This window comes from Colletotrichum siamense (assembly GCF_013390195.1).
Source record: "Colletotrichum siamense strain Cg363 chromosome Unknown KSG_Cg363_contig08, whole genome shotgun sequence".
Lineage (NCBI taxonomy): Eukaryota > Fungi > Ascomycota > Sordariomycetes > Glomerellales > Glomerellaceae > Colletotrichum > Colletotrichum siamense.
In genome coordinates, this window is record NW_023501021.1 from 1656017 (window position 1) to 1680533 (window position 24517).

Genomic DNA, 24517 nt, shown 5'->3' on the forward strand with positions numbered 1-24517 from the left:
TTGTCCAAGCCGTCACTCGCTCTCACAATCATTGCGTACTGAGCATCCTCAAAATCAACGGCAGTCAAACTCCGAGCTTGTGCCAAGTCTAGTTGCTTTCCATAAGAGGCGGATGAATACGATCTGAGCCGTGGTTTATCGGCTATCCCAACTAGGAAATCGAATACGATCTAATCTTCAGGGGTCGTCAGCTCCCACTTCCAACTGGCCAATTTGCGTCCCCACTCCAGATGCTAATGGACCCCTCCGTCTTGCTACTGTGTTATCGCATTCTAGCAGAGGTCACACGAGATAAAAGTGCTGTGATGATATCGGGTGATATGTTATCTTAGTTGTTATGCATAGGTCGGTTGGTGTTGTCATGGGTCACGACTTGAGATAGGAAGGCTCATCCGATATACGGTATCACAGATTCTTGCTGTGGGAATGAACGGTACTTGCCTGGATTCTCTCATAAGTTGGCCACTGCCACCATCGCAACAGGTGTTAGCTAAAACTTAAGAGTCGCATCGCTTGTAAAGCCCCTCCCAAACGCTTGGATTTTATGCCGCTCTTTTAAATTTCTCTCTTTGATTACCGTATGCCAGCGACCCTCCTCGCCAAATCCATCTGCGAGAATGGCAGGACCGGCAGTGAAAGACGCCATCGCAGATGACAGCTCATCCACCCGCTTGGGCCAAACATCCGAGGCCACGATTCCCCAAACACAACGGGGTCTCTCTCCACGCCATGTTCAGCTCATGACAATTGCCGGAGGCATTGGCGTCGGCCTCTTCGTGGGCGTGGGCGGCGTCCTGTCCAAGGCGGGACCCCTGCCTCTTATTGTCGGGTACATCATCTACGGCGTGGGGTTCATATGGCCCACCACCCTGAACGTTGCTGAGATGGTGGCTTGGCTGCCGATCAGAGGCTCAATCTACGAGCTTGCCGCTCGTTTCGTGGATCCTGCACTCGGCTTCGCCATGGGATGGACCTATTTCTTCGCCGGCGCTATGCTTGTTTGCACGGAATATTCAGCGGTCGCCACAGTCATGGGTTATTGGAACGTCGACGTCAACCCAGCAGTGTGGATTGCCTTGGTTCTGGCAGTATGCTACTTCCTGAACATGGCAGCTGTCAAGTAAGTGAAGAACGGTGAAATTCTGACACGAGAAACTTTATTTGCTAATTAGCCTGACAGATGGTTCGGCGAAAGTGAGTTTGTCATGGGCTCGACTAAGGTCCTCCTGCTTCTCGGCCTTATGATGGCGACGTTCATTACTATGGTGGGCGGGAATCCGAAGCACGATGCCTATGGCTTTCGAAACTGGTCTAATGGAAACTTCGTACACTCTTACTATGCAGATGGAGCCACTGGCGTTTTCCTCAGCGTCTGCATCTCAGTGCGCTACGCTGCTTTCACAATCGGTGGCCCAGACACCATCTCTCTCGCAGCTGGAGAAATTCAGAACCCGCGAAAGACCATTCCACGAGTCTCCAAGATGATCATCAACCGCATCCTGTTCTTCTACATATTTGGTATTCTCGCGGTTGGCATAATATGCAATTCGCGCGATGAACGCCTCCTGGGCGCGATCGATTCCGGCGATGCTGGAGCCGCTGCGTCGCCATGGGTTTTGGGACTCCTCAGCCATGGCATCTCAGGGTTTCTGCCAGGACTCATCAACTTTCTCATCTTACTTTCGGGTTGGTCCTGCGGAAACGCTTTTCTCTACTCATCCAGCCGCACCCTCTACTCTCTTGCTCAGGATGGACAAGCACCCAAGATCTTTCTGAGATGCACCAAGAGCGGAGTACCATGGGTCTGTGTGACAGCAGTCACTCTCATCTCTCTTCTGTCATTTTTGGTTGCGTCGAACGAAGCAAGTGAGGTATTCTCTTGGTTCTTGGAGTTGACAACCGTCTCACTGGTCGTCAATTTCACCTGCATGTCCTGGGTCTTTCTTGGTTGGCGCCGAGCTTTGAAAGCCCAAGGAATTCGCCAAATCAGCACGAGCAAGAAGAGTTGGCTGGCCTCATTACTTGACAGAGACAACAGCGCGGAATCGGTCACGCAGACGGAGACAGTCATCTTCCCCTACATTGCACCCGGTGCTTCCTGGACTCCCTATTTGTGCATGATCCTGGGTTCGATTATCTCTTTGTTCATTGGGTTCGACATATTCTCCCCGTGGTCTACAAAAGGGTTCATTACAAGCTATTTTGGTCTTGGTTGGTTTGTTGGCATGTTCGTGTTTTGGAAGATATACAAGCGCACAAGCTTTGTTGATCCCGGATCTGTGGACATTTACGCCGACGGACGAAAGCAAGCAGTTGATCATGAGTGCCGCCTCTGGGAAGAAGATCTGCAGGAGGAGCATCGAAACGAAGAGCTTGTGAAGAAGAATGTAATCCTGAGAACATGGGACAAGGTTTGGGGAGATTACTAGGAAGTTTTGGAAGACAAAGCATGGGTATTATTGGAATAGCTACAGATCTTTGCCACGTATCACAAACAGCGTCTAGGTTCTATGTGGTTATCTATCGGAAGATTCAACGCTGTTTTGTGGCATCATTCCAATCTGCAAGCACCATATGTGCACATTCCAGAATAACAGCAACGGACCGGGCATGTTAATGAGCCTTCAAGCATAGAAATGTATTGCCAATTCAAGATTTATTGCTTTCATGCAACGACCTAGTGGCAAGGCGTGGTTTCCAAGTCCGTAGACCAACTATTACGCGGCACAACAAACTACGCAGGGCATCCTCCGCCGTTGTACGCGGTGCAAACAGCCCTGAATCTCTCATTCGGCTGGTCAATACCCTGGAACGTGTTCTTGCACTGCTCATCGGTCCACGCGGCACTAGTCTTGCACTGTTCAAAGAGATTTCTTAGCACTGACGCCTTTTTTCATGGAAAGGCGAGGTGACAAAGTCTGCGCATTGCCAGGATGAAACTTACAACATTGTAATTTCCGGCAGAGTTGTAGCAGATTGTTCCGCCGACCTCATCGCAAAGTCGAATAGCAGCAATGACGGCATTTCCGTTATTGGCGATCTGGCAGTGGCAAGAAAACTGGCATGCAGCGAGCGGCATCCTTGGAATTGGTCAGCATATTTTTTATTCTCTATTGCGGGGTGCATTCCCACCATGCCGCGGCAACGAGACCGACAATGTTGAACTTCATTTTAGAGTTGAAGATGGGATGGAGAGAAGTAATAAGGGATAGAGAATGAGTTGGCGGCTTGGGCTGGTTGACAAGATTTGGTTACGAAGTTGGTGAGAGGTAATCCTTTTATATGCACCTCAAACATGGATAATTCCGCAGATGTTTCTACTTCACGCCATCCTCAGGCTGTTCAGTCATCTCGACATGCGTTACTCGAAGCTTTGGCCGGGAAATCATGACTCGGAAAACTCACATCTCGCCTCCGAGAATTCCGAGTGAAAGTAGTATCTGGAGAGAAAGCCCGAGACGTCCCTTGGCGCCAAGTCATCGACGGCAACTATCAAGTCTCACCGACGGACCCAATCGTGCATTGGCGGCGTTGGATCTAACAGAAGGCAACTTGAAGACTTTCGAAAGTTTCTAGATTTCTCACAAGAGAGACAGAAAGCCTGATTGGTTGGAGTATGTCGGGTAAGGCCCGTGCAGTCTTAATTAATTATAGTTGTGCTAGTTTCCCTTCACGGCATCCCACCACGTTCAACACGTCCCTTGGAATGACAATAATGAAATACGGAGACGTCGCCAAGAGCGCCGATCAACAATCAGATCGAACGACAAAGCCAGAGTCGGTTAAGAAGCGGTGTAATGCCTACCAAGTGAACCCGAAACGGATACTGCGGAAAGTTTGCAAAGCAAGCTTAGAGCGGTGGGAATTTAAGAGAGTTTTGTTTTATCAACCGTGGCATCCAAATCGGTCTAGTTCAGAGACCATCTCAGCCTGATCAGACATCGTTCCAACCCATTCTTCCTTCTCGGGCACAAATGCCAGGCTGTGATTGGCGATCAGTCGGCTGAACACGAGCTAATCAGCCTCATTCTGGAATTATGCCAAGATGCCGAGTTTTGTGATCCAAATCAGATTGTGCGTTTTCATCCGAAGAGCCCGCTTCCTGAGGTCAAGTCTTTGCTCCGACATTGACAACTATTAATACTCCGGAAGTTTCCATGATGATCAACCTATTTTCTTGCATCAAAACATTGTGGTCTCACTGAATTGAAAACTTCATCTCAAACCTCCTTTCTTTCGCCATCATGCAGATCAACTTCAACGCCGTGGCTCTCCTGGCCATCGCCATGCCCTTGGTGGCCGCCGCACCTTCCGAGGGAAACGCTGATGCCAGTCTTTCCAAGAGACAGAGGCAGTACCAGTGCGAGACTTCCAACGATCTTGGTGCCTGCAACAACGCCATCACCAAACTTCGAGGCCACGAAGCCAGAGGCTGTGATGTCTGGTGTAAGTTCTGGCTTCCGAAAACTTTGACAGTGATACTCACCAAAGCTTCTCCCTAGCTTGCATCGGAGCTTTCGCTGCTGTTATTCCAACTTGCGCAGCTGCTGTGGACGAACTGTTTCTGAGTAGGCCGTCATTTCTCCGTTGTTGGACTAGAAGCTGACATATCCCAGACCCGGTGGCTGACCTTGCCTGCCTTGGAGCCGTTGCCAACTTCCAGGGCCCTTGCAAAGACTGCGAGCCGTTCTAGGGGGACCCGAAAGCTAGATTCACAGTATCTTTGCGAGGGAATTAGCTGTATACGGTGCGAGCTGAAGCCATAGTCAATCAGCCTGGCCCGAAGCAGGGCAGTGAGGCCAGAAAGGAAGAAACAAAACATCATGTTCTTGATGCTGAGCATTGTCCACGAACACTCAAGCCATTCATAGGTTGTGTTAGACTGAATAAAGACTCGTCATGCATAAGTCCACAGGTGTTTGTTTTGCTTTGAATTTCCGTAGGCTCATAACCCGAGAATCGAACGCAAGATACCAAATGTAGATACCATGGTGCTGTATGTGTGTGATGGAGCTTTGCTTACCTGGTAGATTACCTAGGTTATGATTGTTTAGCTTGAAAGACGATGCAGCCAACGCTGGGGAAGGCAGTGAGGACAGTAACAGGCCTAACGAAACCAAAATTAATACCAAATACCTTGGTGAATCGTCATAATTAGTGTGTTGTGCAGCTAACTGCAATTGTCCGTCCGGATGGTCAACCTCGTACAACACTTAGGAAGAGGGTCATATCCAAACCTGCACCTGCCGGCATAAGGTTAACTTACTGAATGCTGCTGAGACTGACAGTACTGCCGTTCATGAAACGAATGTGTCACTCTTGTGCAGCGTCGGCGAATAACATTCTGCCGCAATCTGGCGATATTATTGGTCCGCATCTCGATGGCAAGGCACTGCTGCAGTCATGCGGCACAATGGCGGGTCTCGGCAAGTTGTCCTATGGGGGGCCACCATGACAAGTAGGCTCGGGCTGCAGTTCCATCCAGTAACACCAACACATCAGCAGTTTCCGCAAAAACGGAACCATCAGGCTGCACATCCGCGCACAATCTGTTGACATCGTGTCGTCTACAATCCATCGTTCAATATGGCGGGCATAGACAGATCTCGAAAGAGACCTCGGGTTTCGCGCCCATCGAATCGTCATGAATCGTCGTATCATGAGAAGCGAAGTCATACAGCTCAAGGTCAGGCTCAGCGAGCGTCCACTCACCCAGGGCCATCGCGGTTTTCCTCGCCGTCTAGTGGCGAAAGGAGAGCCGATGGCCGAGCCTCAGGTGATTGTGATCTTTTTGGGTCTGAACAAATGAAGCCGACTGACTGAGACAGCAGATTCAGAAGCATCGGAGCAGCAGCCCAGATATCGTCCCCATACCACGATTGATTGGCGCCGCGAGATGTGTCGTCTCCTAGATGTATCGCCACATACCCCCGATGATGAACTTTTGGAGGCGATGGAATCCGCTTCAGATTCACTGAGGGACTCGGAGAGGCTGAAATACAGGGTTCTACAACAACAAGGTCCGCCAAAATGCGAAATCATCTACAAAATCTATTGCCACCATGCCAGAACAGAGAATCTCTACCTTGACGAGCCCTGGGTGGTAGAGAGCGGCCCATTCAATGCTCACCTGAGAGGGAGTCACGCCGTTCCTCATCTAGAGTTACACCTGGAGAGGAACAAGGAGACCACGTTCATTGTCTACCGCCGCTTCGAATGTTGCGGAGTTCCGCCTCCCAAAGACTTCAACTATCACGGACGTGTGACGAGTCTTCTCGACTCCGATCCTTCAAGCTTTCTGAAGGCCGAACACATCAGTCTCATCTCTGAGGAGCTCTCAGATAGGCTGAGAGAGGTAGCAGAACGTGTCTTGGTCGGCATCCCACATCCCAAATTCAACAGACAATTTGATGACAAGATTGCTTATCCGTATCTCTGGTGGTTTCATCGTCGACACGACATTGAAGAGTTTACTGAAACTCTCCCCCAGTCAGAAAAACAGCATCTAGCTGTATTTCAGCAGTATATACATGGTCGTTTGGCGAAAGATTGGGGCATGGTAGAATCATTGCTGGGCAGTGGTAGGATCACTGCTGAGTACATCCAATATCTTTTCGTATGTCGACACGTACCCCCGAGCCTCACATGCTTACTTCACTAGGTACCAAACAAAGTCTTGATTTCCAAGATGGAGGGCTCAAATCAGCACCAACTCAGAGGAGTTATTGCGACCCATTGGCTTGAGATCTTGCCCAGTTCTGCGCAAGGATTCAAAGCAGTTATCCCTGTCAGCACCTGGGAGTTCAGGGGCACTTTCCACCAAGTTCAGCAAAAGATTATAATCGACAAGCTTCCAGAATGTGACGTAGATGGTTCCTTCGCGGTTTCCGACCTTATGTCCGTTTACCCGATAGAGTATGCCACCTCAGAAACTGTCCAAGCGTTGGAGGAACGTGGAAGAATGTTCTGGAAGTGTCGGCATCGCAATTATGTGTCCTCTTCTCGATTCTCGGATGACAGCTTGAAAGCTTCGGTAGAGTATTGCCTCAATGACGTATTCCTGATTGCTGCTAACTCAAGTACTGCAGCCCGATTCACGGTTCATGGTAGACTACCGCACATACAGTCAAATGCACCCTAGTGAAGAGCCAATTAGTGATGACCACACTGGATACGAGATTACGCACGGCGATTTTGACCATGACGACAATGCCTTCTTCATGTGCCTTCCCACAAGAATACCGGGATTCAATATGCAAAAGAAGGAATGGGGTAAGTTCGACTTGAAAATGTACGATTTACCATGCTTACTGATTACTACTAGTCAGTTTGGATGTGGAATTCATCAATGACGTCGAATGGAATGATCAAGCCTTCGAGCACTTGGTTATAGATACGGAGACCAAAGAGTTGGTTAAGGCAGTGGTTACCACTCAGCTAAGGGCCGAAGAGAACACGGATCTTATTCGCGGAAAGGGCAATGGTCTTTTCATCTTGCTCCATGGGTGCGACTGTCTTGGCTACCTATCTTTCTACGTCCTACCCACTAACCGTTACAAAAAGTGGTCCTGGCACAGGGAAAACCTTGACAGCTGAAAGGTATTTGAAATCCTTGAGTCTGTTAGAAATGAACTATGAAACTGATATGAGAAGTGTTGCTGAAATTGCCAAAAAAACCGTTGTACAGAGTTACATGTGGGGACATTGGGACTAAGGCGGAAGAGGTTGAGAAAGTGAGTATGAGTGCCAGAGACATATTGATTACGTTGTTGACGTAATTCAGTACTTGGACACTGTCCTGCTGCTCGGCAAGATTTGGGGTTGCGGTAAGGCCTGCCCAGCTGTACTGCCGTTTCATCTATTCATGAGCCTGTCTTCATAGTGGTTCTTTTGGACGAAGCAGATGTCTTTTTGGAGGAGCGTACTTTAAAGAATCTTGAAAGAAATGCTCTCGTATCAGGTAGGTCCACTTTCAGACATGCTTTGTCCGCTAGTGGGAGGTGGTAGGACAGGCCATGTGGAATTAGATATGTGCGGCATTTGGCTAATCACTATTCCCAGTGTTTCTTCGGGTGCTAGAATATTACGACGGTAAGGAGCTCACAGCATACCATTTCATTTTAGTCGCTGGTTTCTTACACGCCCTCTAGGAATTCTGATCTTAACAAGTAACCGGGTTGGGACTTTTGATGAAGCATTCAAATCTCGTATTCAGCTCAATCTCAGGTATAAGAATCTGAACGAGCAGCAACGCCTTCAGATTTGGACCAACTTTATCGACCGTATTGAGACGCTGGACAGGCATAGAATCACTTCTTCAGGTAATTCCAAGCGTAACGGCAGTTTTCAGCAGGACGTTGGTATCAACTCGGAGGAAATTCGTCAGCATCTCCCAGAGCTTGCGACGGCGAATCTGAACGGTCGACAGATTCGAAACGTCATCTCCACGGCACGACAATTAGCTGTATATCGCAAGATGCGTCTTGGATATGAGCATATAGCTTGTGTGATTGGCGAGGCCAGCAAGTTTGATGAATACATGAAGGAGTTGAGCCAAGGATATACGGCGGACGATATTAGGAGGGGTAGGAGGGAGCGGTAAATGGAAGGCCCAATGAGACTTTATGGAATACCACTGCGCAGTCTTCTTCCATCTCAAACATGATATAGCTAGTGACGACTCTCCTACACTGTTATTGGACCTCCTTTCTTGCCAACCTCGGGCATTTCATACTTACTTCGAGCTCGAGACAAGCCACTCTTATTCTTATTGAACTAGGAATTTGAGACGTTTGACATCGCTCAAGTGAGGTATTGAGCAAATTAAGCTCCTTAAATGAATTGACGGTTTCAGTCTTCTCTTGTATTCGTGCGTAACACCATACTACTTTAGAAAATAACAGTGCTGATAGCGGTAGTGAGTGCACGTGAGGATCAAAAATTAAATAACCCGCGCTACACACCGGCAGCCTGGCTGACAATGAGCGTCCAGCATTGGAAGACCAATTTACCCCACTGACCAATGGGAAATAGAAATTATCGTCTGACATTCCAAAATCTTCCACCCTGCAATTCGAAGGAGCCACGAAGGTCTGGCACGTCATGTGATAAGCTGTCCAGGTTGACAGTCTGTCACTCCCGAAAAACGTGCAATCGTAAAAGAGCACCTGCCAATGATCATATTGTGAAATTGTCACGGTGCTGTCAACGTCAGTCTTTGCGACAATGCTCCAGGACAAGATTCCCCCAACTGCAGCACATCATCGACCACACCGCCCTGGGACAAGCATCTCGGCAATAAGGGCACTCCCGTATACTCGATCTTTCCGCCAGCCTTCAGCCGCTGATTGCTACGACCCCGACGATGTTCTGCCTCGTGACAGTCCCCAGATGCGGCCTCATAGACCTAAGCTTCTCCCATTTCCTAGCCCTCCGCCCATTTTTGGAAGACCCCCTCATGGTCGACCCCCTCATGGTCGGCGCAAGGTCGAACCTCTTGTTGGCGATGCAGTTTTGGTTGCCCATCTCGGAAATGGCAGAGAGCCAGAAATCGCCCACGCTGCCGCCCTTGAGCCACTAGACACCTACAGCGATTCTGACAGCGAAGAGCCATTGCCAAAACCATTCGACCTGTCGCATGGCGCCGACGCACAAAGACCCCCCGTAAGATCCAATCATGTCAATTATTCGACAATTTCAAGAGATCGTGCGCCTCCAGGCGGCAAATTGGGGAAGAAATCATTAGAAGGGAAGAAGGATGTCCGAACCAAGAAGATCGAGTCGCGGCCCACAGTCCACTCAACCGTTTCCAAAGACCTCACAGCTAGCAACAGTGTACGCCGGGCATCTCAACTAGCCCAGTTGGGTCAAAGATTATCCCGCGACCCGATTTATATTCAGCAGAGCCACGATAGCAAGAAAAGGAAGAGGTCTCACAATCGCAACTCATTTGTCCAGTCTAGCTTCGCATCAAGAGACTAGTACAATGAAAAGAGCGGAAATATCCAAGACGGTCGCAAAGTCTCATATCGTAGCTCAATTCATCACTCGGTTCACGAGCTAGGTGACGTCAGCCACGGGATCATGCGATCCCATAGTTTTCAAGAACCTTTGCGTTCGAAGGATGGGACTGGAGGTCAACATGGGACGACGCTGATGGGGATAAGTAGCCGAGAACTGTCCAGAGCTGACGAGCGCCCGGATCTCGCTGCTCCTGCAATTGTGTACTCAATTGGGGATGAACTTCCCCGACAACATGCAGGTCCTCACTGCGTACAGATTCCGAGGACACAGGGGCCGATGATGTAGAGATAGAGGACGAATCACGAACTGCGAACTTTTGGACGGAAACAATTTACTTAATGCGGCCTCAAACATCATACCAGTAATTCAACCGGCTTTTTTCCACATACCTGGAGCAAGACGCAACGAGTGGGGCGTCCACTAGGAGCGCACCTTGGCTGAGATAGAGAGTTCGCTACCCAAGATCACTCTAACCTACTTCACGCAAACCAAGAATCGAACCGCTGGCTGGGCACCTTTTTCGACAGCAACAAATCCCCAATCGCCTCCAATTCCGACGATGTAGCACACAGTATCGCCCGCGCAGAACCCGTGATCTTACATAACGGGGGCCCAGACGTTCCATGGCGATGTAGCGTCCAAGTCTAGCGAAGTTGCTGGCCGCCGGACATAACGTAAGCCCAAGATCGGTAAGCCTAAGATCGGTAAGCCTAAGATCGGTAAGCGAAAAGTCGAGCATATATTGCTAAAGACTCCTTGAGACATCAAACGTACCCAGAGTGCCAGGACTTGTGGCCAGGTGAGGTCGCCTTCTAACATGACTTGAAAGAAGGGAAAGGTTCGTACGCCTTTCCTACGTGCAACTACGTCGATCATCACGTAAGATGATTACTTGCATTTCTTTGCTTGCCTGATAAGATGTCTGCCTTTTACGTAGGCATTCTCATCTTACCCTCAGCTTCGTGTTCAAACCTGATTCGTTGTACCTGCCGCCATTTAGCCGCCTGCGCCCCAGCCGAGTCCCAGACTCAGCTGACCACTTGTCAAGACCACACCGTGTTTCCAAGATCCATTTCTCATTGCAACCTAGTTACATGACCAAATTTCTGCCACAACCACGCTAAACAACTACGTCTAGCAACTATAATGATTTCAATGAAATTCGAATGATTGATAATGCTAGAAGACTGCTAGGTGCGATCTCTTTGACCAAGTAACAATCTCATCATCCTTATTCAATCCCAGAATAAACTGTGCTATCGCTCGCCCTAAGGCTGAGAGCCTTCACGCGGAAAAGGACTGAAGTAGGAGCCATATCATGAACTTGCTGTTAGCCGTAACTTAAACGATCACAGGTCTCAGCAATTCACATCCGTCTCACTTTCGTGAGATATTATCTAGTGTCCTAGGAACAACAGCTTAGCATCCCAACCGGACACCATGTGCACTTTAAACGTCTACACTGACGTCTACCCAGACGGCCGGCGAAGCGAGAATCAAACACCCACCCTCTGTGACCGCTCCCGCAATGGCCGCCTCTGCAGCAACTCAGTCGTTTACGACCATCCGCCTCGCTCTGTCGGCTATCCCGCACAAAGAGCTGGTAACCCTGCGCAATACCATTTAGGTGATCCCAAAAAATCAGAAGTACACCACACTATTTCGAGGGATCTGACAGCTGGCGACGGTGTGCGACAGGCATTTCGGTTAGCCGAACTTGGTCAAAGGCTGGCTTTTCACATAACAGACGGCTATCAAAGTCATACTGGCAGGAAAAGAAGGAGATCTGGAAATGACCAAGACCTAGATCAATTTCCTAATCTCGCACCGCGCCGTAGGTTGGATCATCAATCGATCGGCGGGATAAGTATTCTTGAAGGTCCCGAGCGAAATAGGCAACCTCGTGCGTCTTATTTGCCTCCTTACTCAGGAGGTCTGCCGGTAGACAAGGGATCTGGCGGTCATACAGGTGGTTTTGTGGATCCCACGCGCAGCACATCCAGTGGTGACATTCCCGGAGAGGAAATGGTCATAAGATTGTGACGATTCCAGATGATGCCATGTTGCGCAGCTGAGATCAACGGGTAGCCTTGGATAGTACCTAGGTAAACGACTCTATGGGGAAATGGCAAGAGAATTTGATGAGACTCCTCGGATGTTGAGCCAAAGGCATATGATATGGGTCTTATCACTGAGGTGGTCAGAGACAGACTATTCACGTGAGACAATGATTGATTCTGTGCTTTTTCCAATTCCTCGTTTCTCAAAAGTTTGTATCTGTTTGGTTGAGCCTTCGCTTTTTGACCATAGCCATGGATTGGTGAAGCCTTTGATCATCTACAAGGACAAAAGAAGCAAGGACCATATGATCAGGTAACACAGAACCAAGGTCGATTACCTAGAACAGAAAGATCGAGAAGATGGTTGGTATGCTTGGAGTTGGACCGCAAAGATCAAATTTTATGTCCATTTTTCAGAACTGGGTAATCAGTTCGTGGAATAACGCCTCAATTCAACTTGCGGCGTATGCGGTCTCGGCACAATTCGATTGGACTATTGCCGCCGGACCAACGAAAACCTTGTCAGCCTTTGCAACCTGAAGAAGAACGCAAACGCGTGGCAGGCTGTGGCTGGCTACTGGAATCCTTTGCCCTCAACAACGCCAACAGAGTACGTTTCGACTAGCGTGATATTTTGGCTCCTTGCGATGGCTCCCTTCGAGTTTGTTACGCACCCTCTTTGTGACACAGACGAAGACCAGACTAAGGCCGAACGCCAGCCCGAGACCCAAGACCTTGCAGAACGCCGGCGCATCCAACACAGGTTCCCTCAGCGAAGCTCAAGGAAGTTATGACTCCAGATCCTACCACGTAACTTCAATTTACACAATAAAAGTAGTTAGCAGGCTTAAAGACCGTTGGGAAGGTACGAGGAAGCGCGGGACTCCCAGTGCGATCGCAAAATCTCGAACCATTCACTTCAACGATTTACGCAAAGTCAAAGCCAGGTTTCACCGCCAAACTAGCTGCCATAACTCATACTACAATTTCACGGGATTATGCCGGGGGTGAGCGCTCTCGGCAGTCCGCCCTACTTGCCCGGTTCGGTCGGGCAACATCTAGATTTCAATCAGAGATAGAGGGTGGCCAAAGCATTAGAGCGAGCACCTAGTGGAGTGTGTCCGAGTTTGATAGGTTTCCGGAACTGTCAAGGACATTTGCCACTAACTGGTCTGCAATTGCTGAAAATATGGGTTTTTAGACCGACGCCATGGTCAGAGACTATTTCCTTCGAAAGAAGCATGAAGGAAACCTGGAATGGGGGATGATTGCTTCGGAGGCAGATACTAGACGCACAGCCCTCACAAACCAAGTCAAAATGCAAAAAATGGCAAACTATGATGGCAAACCAAAGGTTTTGCCGCAAATTACGTTGGGAGCGTAGAGTACATCCCGCGTGCTGAGATGGAGGAGTTTAAGCGACAGTGCATGATAGATGCCAAGGACCAAATATCGAACGTTCTCGCTCGACGGAGGGCTCAGCAGCAGGTAATGTAGCAAAGGCACAGAGAGGCGCAAGAGCTTGGTGATTAGCATGGACCAAGTAATTTTGGTCCACCTTCTGGTGGCCGGGCAGAGTCACGCACACCAGAGGTTTAGCCGTTGTGTTGGACGCACTAGGTATCCAAGGAAAAGAGGAAGTGCGTCGGCGGTCTAAGAAAGAATTATATGGGCCAAACGAGCGAGATCCAATATTCACCATGTTACAAGGGAATCCTCCAGACACTTCAAGTTTGGGCATATTTGTACTAGCAGGAATAGGGCCTTGTGTACACATTACCCAAGTATGCAGTCGTTAATTCTTATCTAAGTGCCATTACGTGATAGGACCGTTACCATTACATGTACATTCATGCAAATGGACTTCGCGCATGGAGGCTGCCGCCGCCGCAGTATTAGAAATATGCTACTCTCGTCGAAATATTCTGTAGACGGACGTCACCGGACATGGAGTTAACTCCAGATAATCTGATTCGCCCTGTGCTCCGAAATTCAGCCGCGCCGGCGACTGCGCCTCCGCTTATGCAGGCAGGCTGATGGTTCATCCTTTGCGTCACGTTGGAACACTTCGTTTCTTATCATACAATACAGTCTCAGCTATCCCCGCGTGCAGCGTCCTGGTGAGTAGTTTTAAAATTGAATCCAGGTGCAGACTTGATCTGATAGACTTACTTTTCCAATACACAGCGCGTTGTCTTAAAGCCGGATTGCGAAAGGGCAGTCTGCCAGAAGACGAGTACGAAAATCACGACAATGAACGACGATGGAGGTACGGCCCCAAGTCGCTAAAGCTGGCGTGCACCAGACGTATAACGAGAGCAGATTTCCAGCTCAAGCATGCCCTTGCCCTTGACGAAAGACCGTTCCGAGGATCCGAACGACCACCTCCGTTTCCAATTGCAGCGCAAGAAGGGTTCGATCGCCGAGCACCTTTTGAAGAACGAAAGGACTTTAGTGGGTCATCCTTCAAGTTGTTTTTGGACGCCATCTTACCAGCGGAACAAGTATTGGAATCAGATGAAATTCCTGAATCGAGAACGGGGAGAAGGGATCAGCCGCATAATACGACTTTCACACACACCAGCTCAAGATTCCCAGTGCACTCCACTATTTCCAAGGATCTGACAACTAGCGGCGACACTCGACAAGCATCTCAACTCGCTGAGCTAGGTCATAAGCTGTCTTACTGCTCCACAGATGGCTATCAGACTCAGTTTGGCAGGAAACGGAAATTGTCCGAGAACGATGGCAGTCCATATCGACCTTCGAGCTCTGCGTTGAATAATCGGTACTATGAGCCTTACGAAGATGGGCAACGGCCTAGCAACAGTAGGCTCACGAACGAACCGGCGCATACGCCACTTGGCCACCGCAAGATTAGGTGGATTCGGCCAATTCCTCAAGATTCTTCGCTGCCCAGAAGCCCATCTCACATGGAGCGTTCGTCAACAGGCAGGAAAACGAGCGACTATTCGGTTCATCATCCACCAGGCACAACTAATATCACTGATATTCCTGGAGTTAGTGAAACCGTTAGGCTCTGATGGTTCAACAAAATACACGGCTTGTGCAGCCGAGCTTTGCCTTAAGTCTTCTAGTTCCCTGGTCCCCACAATCTCCCGCGAAGAATCGCCAGTTGTTGCAGGAGAGGAAAACGTGTGCTGCACAAGCCATCAGAAGGTTCACTACCAGTCCATTCGTAAAGAAAGTCAACATCATGAGGTTTCCATGATTTGAGCCGGTAGTGGGAGTAGCATTGGTTCTTTTTATCATCATAAACAAAGTGTGAAGGTAGCAAAGGCATAGCACGCGGGCTTGAAGGCTCAGAAATGAAGCAAAATCATGTCTGGCTGGCCGATATAAGTCAGTAATGAGCAAATATGAGGTACCAAATGCGAATCCCTGCTGAGGGCTCGCTCCTTCATGATACAAAGCGAGCTACTCACATTCCCTGCAACCTTGGCTACGACCACATGTGCTTCGTAATCATTGAAGCCAATAGATTCGACAGGTATATGACGGAAGTCCATGATAGACACTCGCAGGATGGTCTTCTTCGAGCACGGGGCGAGCGTTAGATACGACATTGAGGATTTCAATAGTCAGCCGTTCCACTGCATCTGATAAAGGAAATTAATCCATACTGTCTTTGAGATTCAATATCATCCTATCGAATGCTGGTAGGCTACGATACAAGGCGCATAGGCTTTAAGCTACCTAAACAACTTGAACACTATTCTTTCCAGCAAAATTCAAATTTTAGCTAAGACATTCTACTATAATTATATGGAAACGTACAATGTTCGCCTGTGGCCTACTGATAACTAATAGGATAAAGGATAATACATAAATAATTAAAGTCTTAAGTTTATACTTAATAAAGAGGTGAAGTTAAACATAAGGTAAGGCTTCTAAGTTTACTTGAAACCTACCCGAAGCATTCATAAGCTTGCTAGTGTTTCTCATACACTTAGTGCCTGGAACGCTAGATAAAGACATGGTTAACAACGCGCTGCTCCATATCTATCTGTCGGATACAGACACTAATCAGGGACGCTTTGTTAAATATGACAATACCTTCCCAACGGGGTTCGAACTTACTGTCTCACATTTTACAGATGAATGCCAATACAACAAGCGTCTGGGAACCCGAGGGGAACGTCTCTTGACTAAAGATATTTTGTCATCAATAAATGGAAGGCACTAACTTACCTACACATGTAAATTATAGAGAGCATGAAGTCTTGTGTTGGCCATTGCCCTGCAAACATTAATCAGAACACTTTGCATCCGCTTGCCCAAATTGAAGCACTTTCATACACAAGGAGCAGAGATAAAATTCACGCAACTGGTGGTGCTTCACTATTGCAATTTTGTACTTATTCAGTACACCTAGGTTGAGTCAAATATCAGGCCCCAAAGCACGGATTCTAAGACGAAGCTCGTCGATGCTTACATATAGCATTCCTGAAGAAATGCTTTTGCACAGGCTGCTGCTGTTGCAGCAGCATAGCTCTGCCATTTCTTGTGCTTGTGACTATCAGCATAATCGCAAACTCCTTTGATGACCAAACAAGAAAAGGAGTCCCAGATCCCCGCCCCTTCCATCTCAAAGGCGATGGCTCCTGATTCATGACCAATGGCATCTCGATGATTACCAGACTTCATGACTTGATCACCACAAGCAACTTTTCCAAAGTGTATCATTGGCCGGGCCTCAGCCGGGTGGTCCAAAATCACATTCAGTCTTGACCGAGTAATCAACATGGCGTTGTCGCAGGCAAGCTTGCCACAAGTCGAGCTACGGGCTTCTAGGCAAACCCTTGGAGCAGTCGTATTTGCATCTGAGCACTTCTTGCATTCTCCAGGGCTACGATGCATATGAACGTATGTGCCAGCGAATAATTGGTCTTCTTTCGCGCCAGGATAGTGCGCCCGGTTTTCCGGATCCCTTTGGATTTGTCGCAGATACTCGTGTGTCTTTAATTGGAGTTTGCGGTGATTATGACGAGACTTGAGCTTTCTAAGGATCGACCTGACCTCTGGCGATGGTCTAGCAAAGACGTCGTCCGCGGAGTTCTTCACTACGAATTCGTCTGGGAATCTACTGCCATAGTCGTAACCGTATAGACCCTCGCTGATAACGACGTCTCCAAGAATGATCTCCTTCTTCTCTGTGCCATAGAAAGGTACCCCCCCGCAGATGCCGACCACGAGCGCAAGTTTGATATTCGGAAAGCTGGCTTGACACTTTGTGGCGACAATTGCACCGTTTGTCCTTCCCATTCCCGGCATGTGAACTAAGACGGTAAAGTGTCGACCGATGATACCGAAGTTATAAGAGTTGGTGTCGCTCGAGGATCTCATCTTTTCTTGATCGATGTCGTCATCATCCAAACATGTATCAAAGACCGCTTGAACAGCATCGGCTTCCAATGGCAACGCGCAGTATATAGCCACTCGAACGTGTTCCCGCGAATATGTTGTCTGAGATGCCGCAGCAGATGCATAGTCTGGACCGGGATGAGGAACATTGAGGTTATGGACGATGGGATCTCGGTTCGAAGTCGGTTGCGGGTCAACTTGTGAGACTGCCACTGGCTTTGGTTCCTCGCTATGGAGACAGATCCGTCAGCATGAATCGCGTCGCCTCGAAATTCAATTCCATCATTACTTACTGAGATAATGTTGCCTTTAGGATGCGAGAGTCCAGACTCCTCGCCGGTTTGGGAGCCTCATAAGCTTTGGGTATAGGTCTGGGAGGGTGAAAGGGAAACCGACGTCGAGACGTCCCGAAATCCATGGCTGAGATTCCCACAGAAATAACGTCGCCCTCACTGGCAATCTTCGCCGTTGGGAGCACAGAACCAAGCAGCAAAACGTGACAGAACACCGGATAGGAGCAATCCCATAGGCCTGTGATGAGGCGAGAGAACTCGGTTGGCCAACTTGCCGCGTCCATGCCTTCATTTAGTCGAGGTGGAAATATTGAAAGATCGAAAACAATTGTTAATTTCGATATGTTTGCGCAAACGGCTTTTAGTAGGCCTAATAGATCGCCAGCAGTCGTTGAGGATCTAAATGATGATACGGTCTCTGCAAAGAAACCCAATCGAATCTCAGGATTGATATGGCGAAGCGCTTGAACGATCAAATGTTCGAGGACCGTCTTGGGTGTCGGATCAGGCAACAGATGATCAGCATCGGCTTGAGAAAGCCCTCCAATCATAGAGAGAACCGGATGATGTTCATCAAGATGGTCTATGAAGTCCAAAGCGAAGCGCCGCACTCGGCCAGTCCCTCGAAACGGGATCTCGAGGAATAGGGCCGAGGGTGTGTCTGAGGTAACCCAATTCTCTATGACTTTGTTTTCCCAGATGCCTTGTATATCATCATTGTTGTTCTGTCTGTCTACCAGCTTGAGAAATGTGGTGGTTTTTTGTCGCATAAATAGAGGATCTGCGATTCGGGCCGAGGGCCGTGAGAAGGCGCAGACTTTCCACAGAAGGGACTCGTCCGGTATCGTGATCGCGCACCAATCTCTATTTTCTGCTAGGCATTCTAGCAGCGAAAGTCAGCTCCCGGCGATATACTATGGAGGGACAGTTGAAAACGTGCACATGGCTCATACCTGCAATTGAGCTCTGAAGCTTTCTGAGGGCGCGCGCATAGTCGGCGCCTTGACTTTGGAGAGTGAAGAGCCCCTCGATGGCTTCTCCCGATGCGCCAGTATCGTGTCTCGTGCACTCTTGAGCCTGTCGATCCAGTTCCGACACAAGTTCCCGTAGCTGATCAGGCATCCGGGAAGCCTCCATCATGAAACGGCCTCGAGGGGAATAGGCGCACACTTTCGGTGAAAGAAAATTACCGCAGACAGGAAGGAGGTACTTAGCCTGATCATCACGTCGCTTCGCTGCAGGCCAATGAGGGGCCATGCATAACGGCCGATCCAATGGGGCCACGCGCCTGCCGCGTCGTACCAACAATGGAAGAACAGAATCACAATCATCACTGAACATCAGCAGATCTGACAACGCAACTACGCCTACGCAATAAATAAAGACCAGCATAACCATCATGTCTCATTCTTCTCGTTACCAGAACGCCACCCGAGCTAATAGATACTGACGAGCTGATTTCAGGGAAAGGCGCCACCCAAACGAAGCAAAAGAACTCAAATCGCCCAGTAAATTTCCACCTTGACGCTCTCCACATTATTGCGCCAACCCCCAAACCGAGCCTTGCCCCAGACGGTAACAACATCGCCCAGCTTCAAGCTGCGGACGAAGTTGCCCGTGCCCGTACCCTTTCCGCGACCCATTTCCGCCAGACGGTCGCCCTCGGGCGAATCTGGGTGGATATCGTCCGCCCATGACCAGATCACCTCATGGTCCACAAACTCCCTATGCGCTGTCTTATTGGCCTGGATCTTGAGGTTATCCAGGGCGTGCATGTGGTGGTGGTAGGCCGTCATTGAAGAAGTGGAAACAACGGGGGGATACACGGATTGGAGACCGCAGGTGCAGAAGTTCGAAGCTCCACCACCAGGTGTATTGCTGCTCTCCGACGCCTCGGGTTCGGGGGGTGGGCTCGGGGATGATCGTTTGCAAGAACCGTCGCCTGTATCCAAAATATCAGTGTGCTGTCATCCTTTTGAGCAACAGGAATAACCTACACTTGCGCTCCTCGTCGAACTTCTCCAATCCCGCCTCAAACCAAGTCCACGATCCCCTGTACGTGCCCTTATCTTCGTGGCTGCCACCCCAACCTTGGTCCTTGCTCCGCAACTTGAACACAATCTTTCGAACCGGGTGGGTCAGCGCGGGCGGCTGCGTCATGGACCCCTCGAAGTACTCCCTCGGGGCTTCGCGCGTAGGCAGTGTCGGACTCGACTTCGGCTCCATGAGAGTCAAGTTCTGCAGGGGCCCTTCCACGGCCGAGCCGTCAACATCTTTGGGCGGGAGCGGGGCCGTCTTGAATGCCTCCCCGACCTTGCGGTAGTCGGTGAATCCAATCGGGGGACACCTAAGAAGGAGCTTGTTCTCGCCATTGGGGTCTCCGCCGACGATGCCGGCGCCGCCGCGGGGCACGTTGACTTGCCATGCCATGGAGGCCTCGGAGTGCGGCCAGTACTCGGCTTGGTCGAAGATGAGGTCAAGGAGCTCGGGCGGAAACTTTGCGGCCTTCTCCAGCATGACTCTGACCACCAGCACATCGGCCAAGGTGGGTTTGTATTCGCCGGGAACTTGTTGGGCTGATGACTGGCCCTCGGGGCCGTTGTTGTCGGGAAACGCCATGGCCCTAGCAAGAAACGCACCTGCTGCAACTGTCGCGAGAGGTCTGGCGTATTGTTGTAAAGTCGAGAAGAAGTTCGACATGGGTATGTATGTCACTAGAGGTTCTTTTGAGGAGCGGATGGAGGGGTAGTGAATGTAGGTAACGGTCCAGAGTAGCGTACGCGTCGGTTGACGTGTGACGGAGGCGACGTCAGTTCAACACTGTGCTGGCCACATTCAGGGTCGATGGGAGGCCGCTAGAGCACTGGTGCCACTAGCTAAACGGGAAGGTTAAATTGACGTCAGTGCGGCGTGGAGATTCACAGCGGGGAACCCGCGGTCCCGAACCTGTGACAAGCACATGGTACAACTCCATATGGTGAATGTCCTTGGGACTTGGCCGTTCGCTGAATTGAAGACGATGCGCTTCTTCTGAGTAGCTGTAGGTCTTACATTGATATGCGCACCTCTAACGATGGTCTGAAACCATTGCAGCGCGTACATCGGCAACATCCCCAGACCTGCCTGGGGAGGGAACTCACCAGACGACGTCATCGGCCGTCACAACCATTCAGCTTTCCAGAACGGTCGCCGCCGTTTGCCTTCTTCATAGTTGGTAAGGTTCAGAAAAAAAAAACGAATTCATGCTTGGAATCTTCCCGATATTATAGTCTAACGTCCTTGATGAAACCAGCCACTGCGTTCAGCTCTGACAGCGATGGACTGCCCTTCACGTCGATTTTAGTATCGAGTGCCTGGTTCATACGCCCCAGAAACTCTCCACCTAAGCCCTTTCAGCTAATCGTGCCAGTGTTGAAGTCGAAAGACTGGTTGTCACCATCTTCATGAAGAAATGAATCAAAGTCAAAGTCAGTGATGATGTTGTCCGAGACCAAGGGATCTGCAAACGTCATTGAACCAAAATCAACCATGCTCTTTCTTGCCATGCCTAACGGTATGTTTTCTGAGGATATGGATACTGAAGGTTGGGGAGCTGAAACCGTCACATTGCTCAGATGGGACTGTTCGATGGACCTCTGTCTTTGACCGAAAGCAGCGAGCAAACAGGCTGATCTCACAGATTCGCTGCCTGTATTGTCTTTTGAGATGGTAGCGTCGACTTTGAGAAAAGCCCCAGGTTTCGGGGATGGTAAAGGAGTCTGCCGGGCACTCGTGCGACGAGGTGGAGGGAAAGATGCTTTGGAATGGCTGGAAGCTTTGGGAGCCGGGCTAACTCGGTCGTCTGATGATCTGGCATTCTTGAAGATTCTTTCCGCGGCCTTCTCTCCATTCGCTGCGGCCACTGCCTCGTACAGAGACATGTCGGCGGGATCGTGACGTGGCCTCCTTCGTTGATGCGGTGCTGACACCGGAGTGGGCCGAGTGGTCGACAGACCGACTGGCTGCCTGCGGCGCGACGTTTGGGTGATTCTCTGTCGAGCATGCTCCGAAAGAGGGTTTTCGAAAGCTCCTGATAATCTTCCCTCTATATGCCTTCCGTCAAACCTACGTACGTACGCGCGATTCGGCATTTTGTTCTTGAACTCCGGTGTTGGATTCGGCGGGGCGACGCGGTTCGTCTTCAGACCTGCGGCCGAATCCTCGTGGTTCTTTTGACGGCTCGGTAGCAGAGATTGCGTTGGTGGAACATTTGAGATGCCACCATCTGACGATGAGCGGTCGACACGATAAGTCGGTAGCGGTATCTGGTGATGCTGTCGAAGAACCCCTGAGTTGTTGATTCGAAACGACATTGATACGGTCGATTGTGGGTGAATGCTGTTAGACAGCTATTCGGACATGAACCTGGTGTTTCAAGGGCGCCGATGTTCACGTATTCCGAAAACTCTCGAAGTGATGTAGAGACGACAGACAGATGGGCTTTGGCAAGAAAAGAAATTGTGACGTTTCTGCCTAGCCACACGCTCGTCCAATAAGACTTCCTATCCATGGTGCCTCCTGATTTGATAGAATACTGCCCGGGGTTGTTGGTCTGCCTTAACAGACGGGTGTGCTTGGCGGTCACTGAACATTTCGCGTCTCTTCTTAGGTAAGTGATAAGGCAGGTGAGTATCGCGACCAGGAAGGTATTAATATGCAAAACATTGTCGGATCAAGATCCAGGGGAAATACTTCATATTCTTATTTTCGGGTCACAAGTCTTGTAAAGGGCTTTCTAAGCATATGAAGGTAGCAAGTGTTTTAAATGGATCCAATAACAATGATGCTGCTGTTTATTCGGCGTGAACATCCGATCATCTGCTTTCAACGCGAAATGGCCGTCTGTCGCGACGCTTATCGCTTATCGTCACGTGAGATTGCACCATCGTCACCGCCGACAATGGAGCTCTAAGCAACTCCAGCTTACAAACCCGGCCGCGGGAAACACCAAGGACGGCTGCTATATCTTTGCCAAGGGCCCATGATCCTCTCGCGAGCCTTTCCATATCTTCGATCCCGTTACAATTGTCGCCATGAAGTGCCAAAGACTCGCCTCAGCGGCCCTGCGCCAGGCCCGCGCTCCAATTCCCCGCACCAGCACCCCCGCCGCAATTCGGAGCTCTGCCGCAGCTCTCAGCTCCCAACAACCCACGCGCCGATTCCACTCCAAGCCGGCGCGCAAAGCGTCCAACAGCCCCGGCGATGCCTCGAACCCGGCGATGGCGTTCCCGTGCCTCGACGCCCTCGAGAACCGGTCCGCGACACTAGAAGCGAAGTTCGAGTCGAGCAACGAGCCCTCCTACACGGCCGGCGCAACGGAGACGTACCACTGCGAAGAGCCCCTCCTCCTCGACTGGGGCGGCGTCCTGCCCGAGTTCGATATCGCGTACGAGTCCTGGGGTAAAATGAATGCGGACAAGTCGAACGTGATCCTCCTCCACACCGGCCTGTCTGCGTCGTCGCATGCGCATTCTACGGAGAGCAACCCGAAGCCTGGCTGGTGGGAGAAGTTCATCGGCCCAGGGCTTGCGCTCGACACGGATAAATACCACGTAATCTGCACAAACGTAATCGGAGGATGTTATGGCTCGACAGGGCCTAGTAGTATCGATCCCGCGGACGGCCAGCGATATGCGACACGGTTCCCGATCTTGACAATGGAGGACATGGTGCGCGCGCAGTTCAGGTTGCTGGATGGCCTCGGTGTGGAGAAGCTGTATGCAAGCGTTGGGTCCAGTATGGGTGGAATGCAGTCGCTTGCTGCTGGAACGCTGTTCCCTAACCGCGTGGGCAGGATCGTGTCCATTAGCGGTTGCGCAAGGAGTCACCCGTACAGTATTGCGATGCGCCACACACAGCGACAGGTGTTGATGATGGACCCGAACTGGAACAGAGGGTTCTACTATGGCAGGGTGCCGCCCCACGCTGGTATGAAGCTTGCGCGAGAGATCGCGACGGTTACATATCGCTCGGGACCCGAATGGGAGCAGCGCTTTGGAAGGAGGAGGGCGGATCCCAGCAAGCCGCCGGCGCTGTGCCCAGACTTCTTGATCGAGACGTATCTTGATCATGCTGGAGAGAAGTTCTGTCTCACCTACGACCCCAACAGTCTTCTCTACGTCAGCAAGGCCATGGACCTTTTCGACCTCGGACGGGAGAACCAGGTGGCTGCAAGCGCAAGGAGGGCGGAGCGTGAGAAGCTGCTGCAGTCTGGCGTTGAGCCTACAAGGAACGATGCTGCTTGCAGTCTGACCCTTCCCGAGAAGCCTTACGAGGAGCAACCGGAGTCAAACGCTGGCGCATCAGATCAGCCCGCCGAGGTGTCGTCGAGACCTCCCGAAGACCTGATCGCTGGTCTCTCCCCTCTTAGGGATACCCCAGCCCTCGTTATTGGTGTCGCCAGCGACATCCTCTTCCCTGCGTGGCAGCAGAGGGAAGTCGCGCAGGCCCTTAAGCTGGCGGGTAACCGAAACGTGGCACACATTGAGCTGAGCGAGGAGATGAGCTTCTTCGGTCACGACACATTCCTCTTGGACCTCAAGAACATCGGCGGAAATCTGAAGAACTTCTTGGGCTGATTGGGTGGGTCCTCACCTTTGGACAACAAGACTCGCGCGCACCTTGAAGTCGACCACCTCTCCGGCCACCCGTCGACCCTTTCATCCCATCCGACCCGCAGAAGGCTTTATCTAGCAGTGAATCGCTCTCATCCGCAAC

The 24517-nt window shown here is 50.3% G+C and overlaps 6 protein-coding genes across 6 annotated transcripts; 3 read left to right on the top strand and 3 right to left on the bottom strand.

The window, feature by feature from the left end:
• Window positions 1-617: 617 nt before the first annotated feature.
• prnB-0 (Proline-specific permease) lies at window positions 618-2429 on the top strand (the record flags this gene model as incomplete). Its single annotated transcript, XM_036643904.1, has 2 exons — window positions 618-1120; window positions 1181-2429. The coding sequence occupies 2 exons, from the start codon at window positions 618-620 to the stop codon at window positions 2427-2429; spliced, it is 1752 nt and encodes a 583-aa protein (XP_036490770.1).
• A 305-nt stretch (window positions 2430-2734) lies between these two features.
• Window positions 2735-3170, bottom strand: CGCS363_v012056 (uncharacterized protein; the record flags this gene model as incomplete). The annotated part of the gene is made up of 3 exons (XM_036643905.1): window positions 2735-2857; window positions 2945-3080; window positions 3133-3170. 3 exons carry the CDS (start codon window positions 3168-3170, stop codon window positions 2735-2737), a joined length of 297 nt encoding a protein of 98 aa, XP_036490767.1.
• Window positions 3171-5896: 2726 nt separating this feature from the next.
• CGCS363_v012057 (uncharacterized protein) lies at window positions 5897-8602 on the top strand (the record flags this gene model as incomplete). Its single annotated transcript, XM_036643906.1, has 9 exons — window positions 5897-6616; window positions 6662-7033; window positions 7089-7272; window positions 7325-7505; window positions 7564-7599; window positions 7688-7733; window positions 7784-7826; window positions 8062-8091; window positions 8151-8602. The coding sequence occupies 9 exons, from the start codon at window positions 5897-5899 to the stop codon at window positions 8600-8602; spliced, it is 2064 nt and encodes a 687-aa protein (XP_036490768.1).
• Window positions 8603-17757: 9155 nt separating this feature from the next.
• Window positions 17758-18898, bottom strand: CGCS363_v012058 (uncharacterized protein; the record flags this gene model as incomplete). Its single annotated transcript, XM_036643907.1, has 2 exons — window positions 17758-18644; window positions 18715-18898. 2 exons carry the CDS (start codon window positions 18896-18898, stop codon window positions 17758-17760), a joined length of 1071 nt encoding a protein of 356 aa, XP_036490771.1.
• A 359-nt stretch (window positions 18899-19257) lies between these two features.
• Window positions 19258-20380, bottom strand: CGCS363_v012059 (uncharacterized protein; the record flags this gene model as incomplete). Its single annotated transcript, XM_036643908.1, has 2 exons — window positions 19258-19703; window positions 19759-20380. 2 exons carry the CDS (start codon window positions 20378-20380, stop codon window positions 19258-19260), a joined length of 1068 nt encoding a protein of 355 aa, XP_036490257.1.
• A 2453-nt stretch (window positions 20381-22833) lies between these two features.
• On the top strand, window positions 22834-24378 carry cysA (Serine O-succinyltransferase; the record flags this gene model as incomplete). Its single annotated transcript, XM_036643909.1, has 1 exon — window positions 22834-24378. The coding sequence occupies one exon, from the start codon at window positions 22834-22836 to the stop codon at window positions 24376-24378; it is 1545 nt and encodes a 514-aa protein (XP_036491273.1).
• Between the last annotated feature and the right edge of the window lie 139 nt (window positions 24379-24517).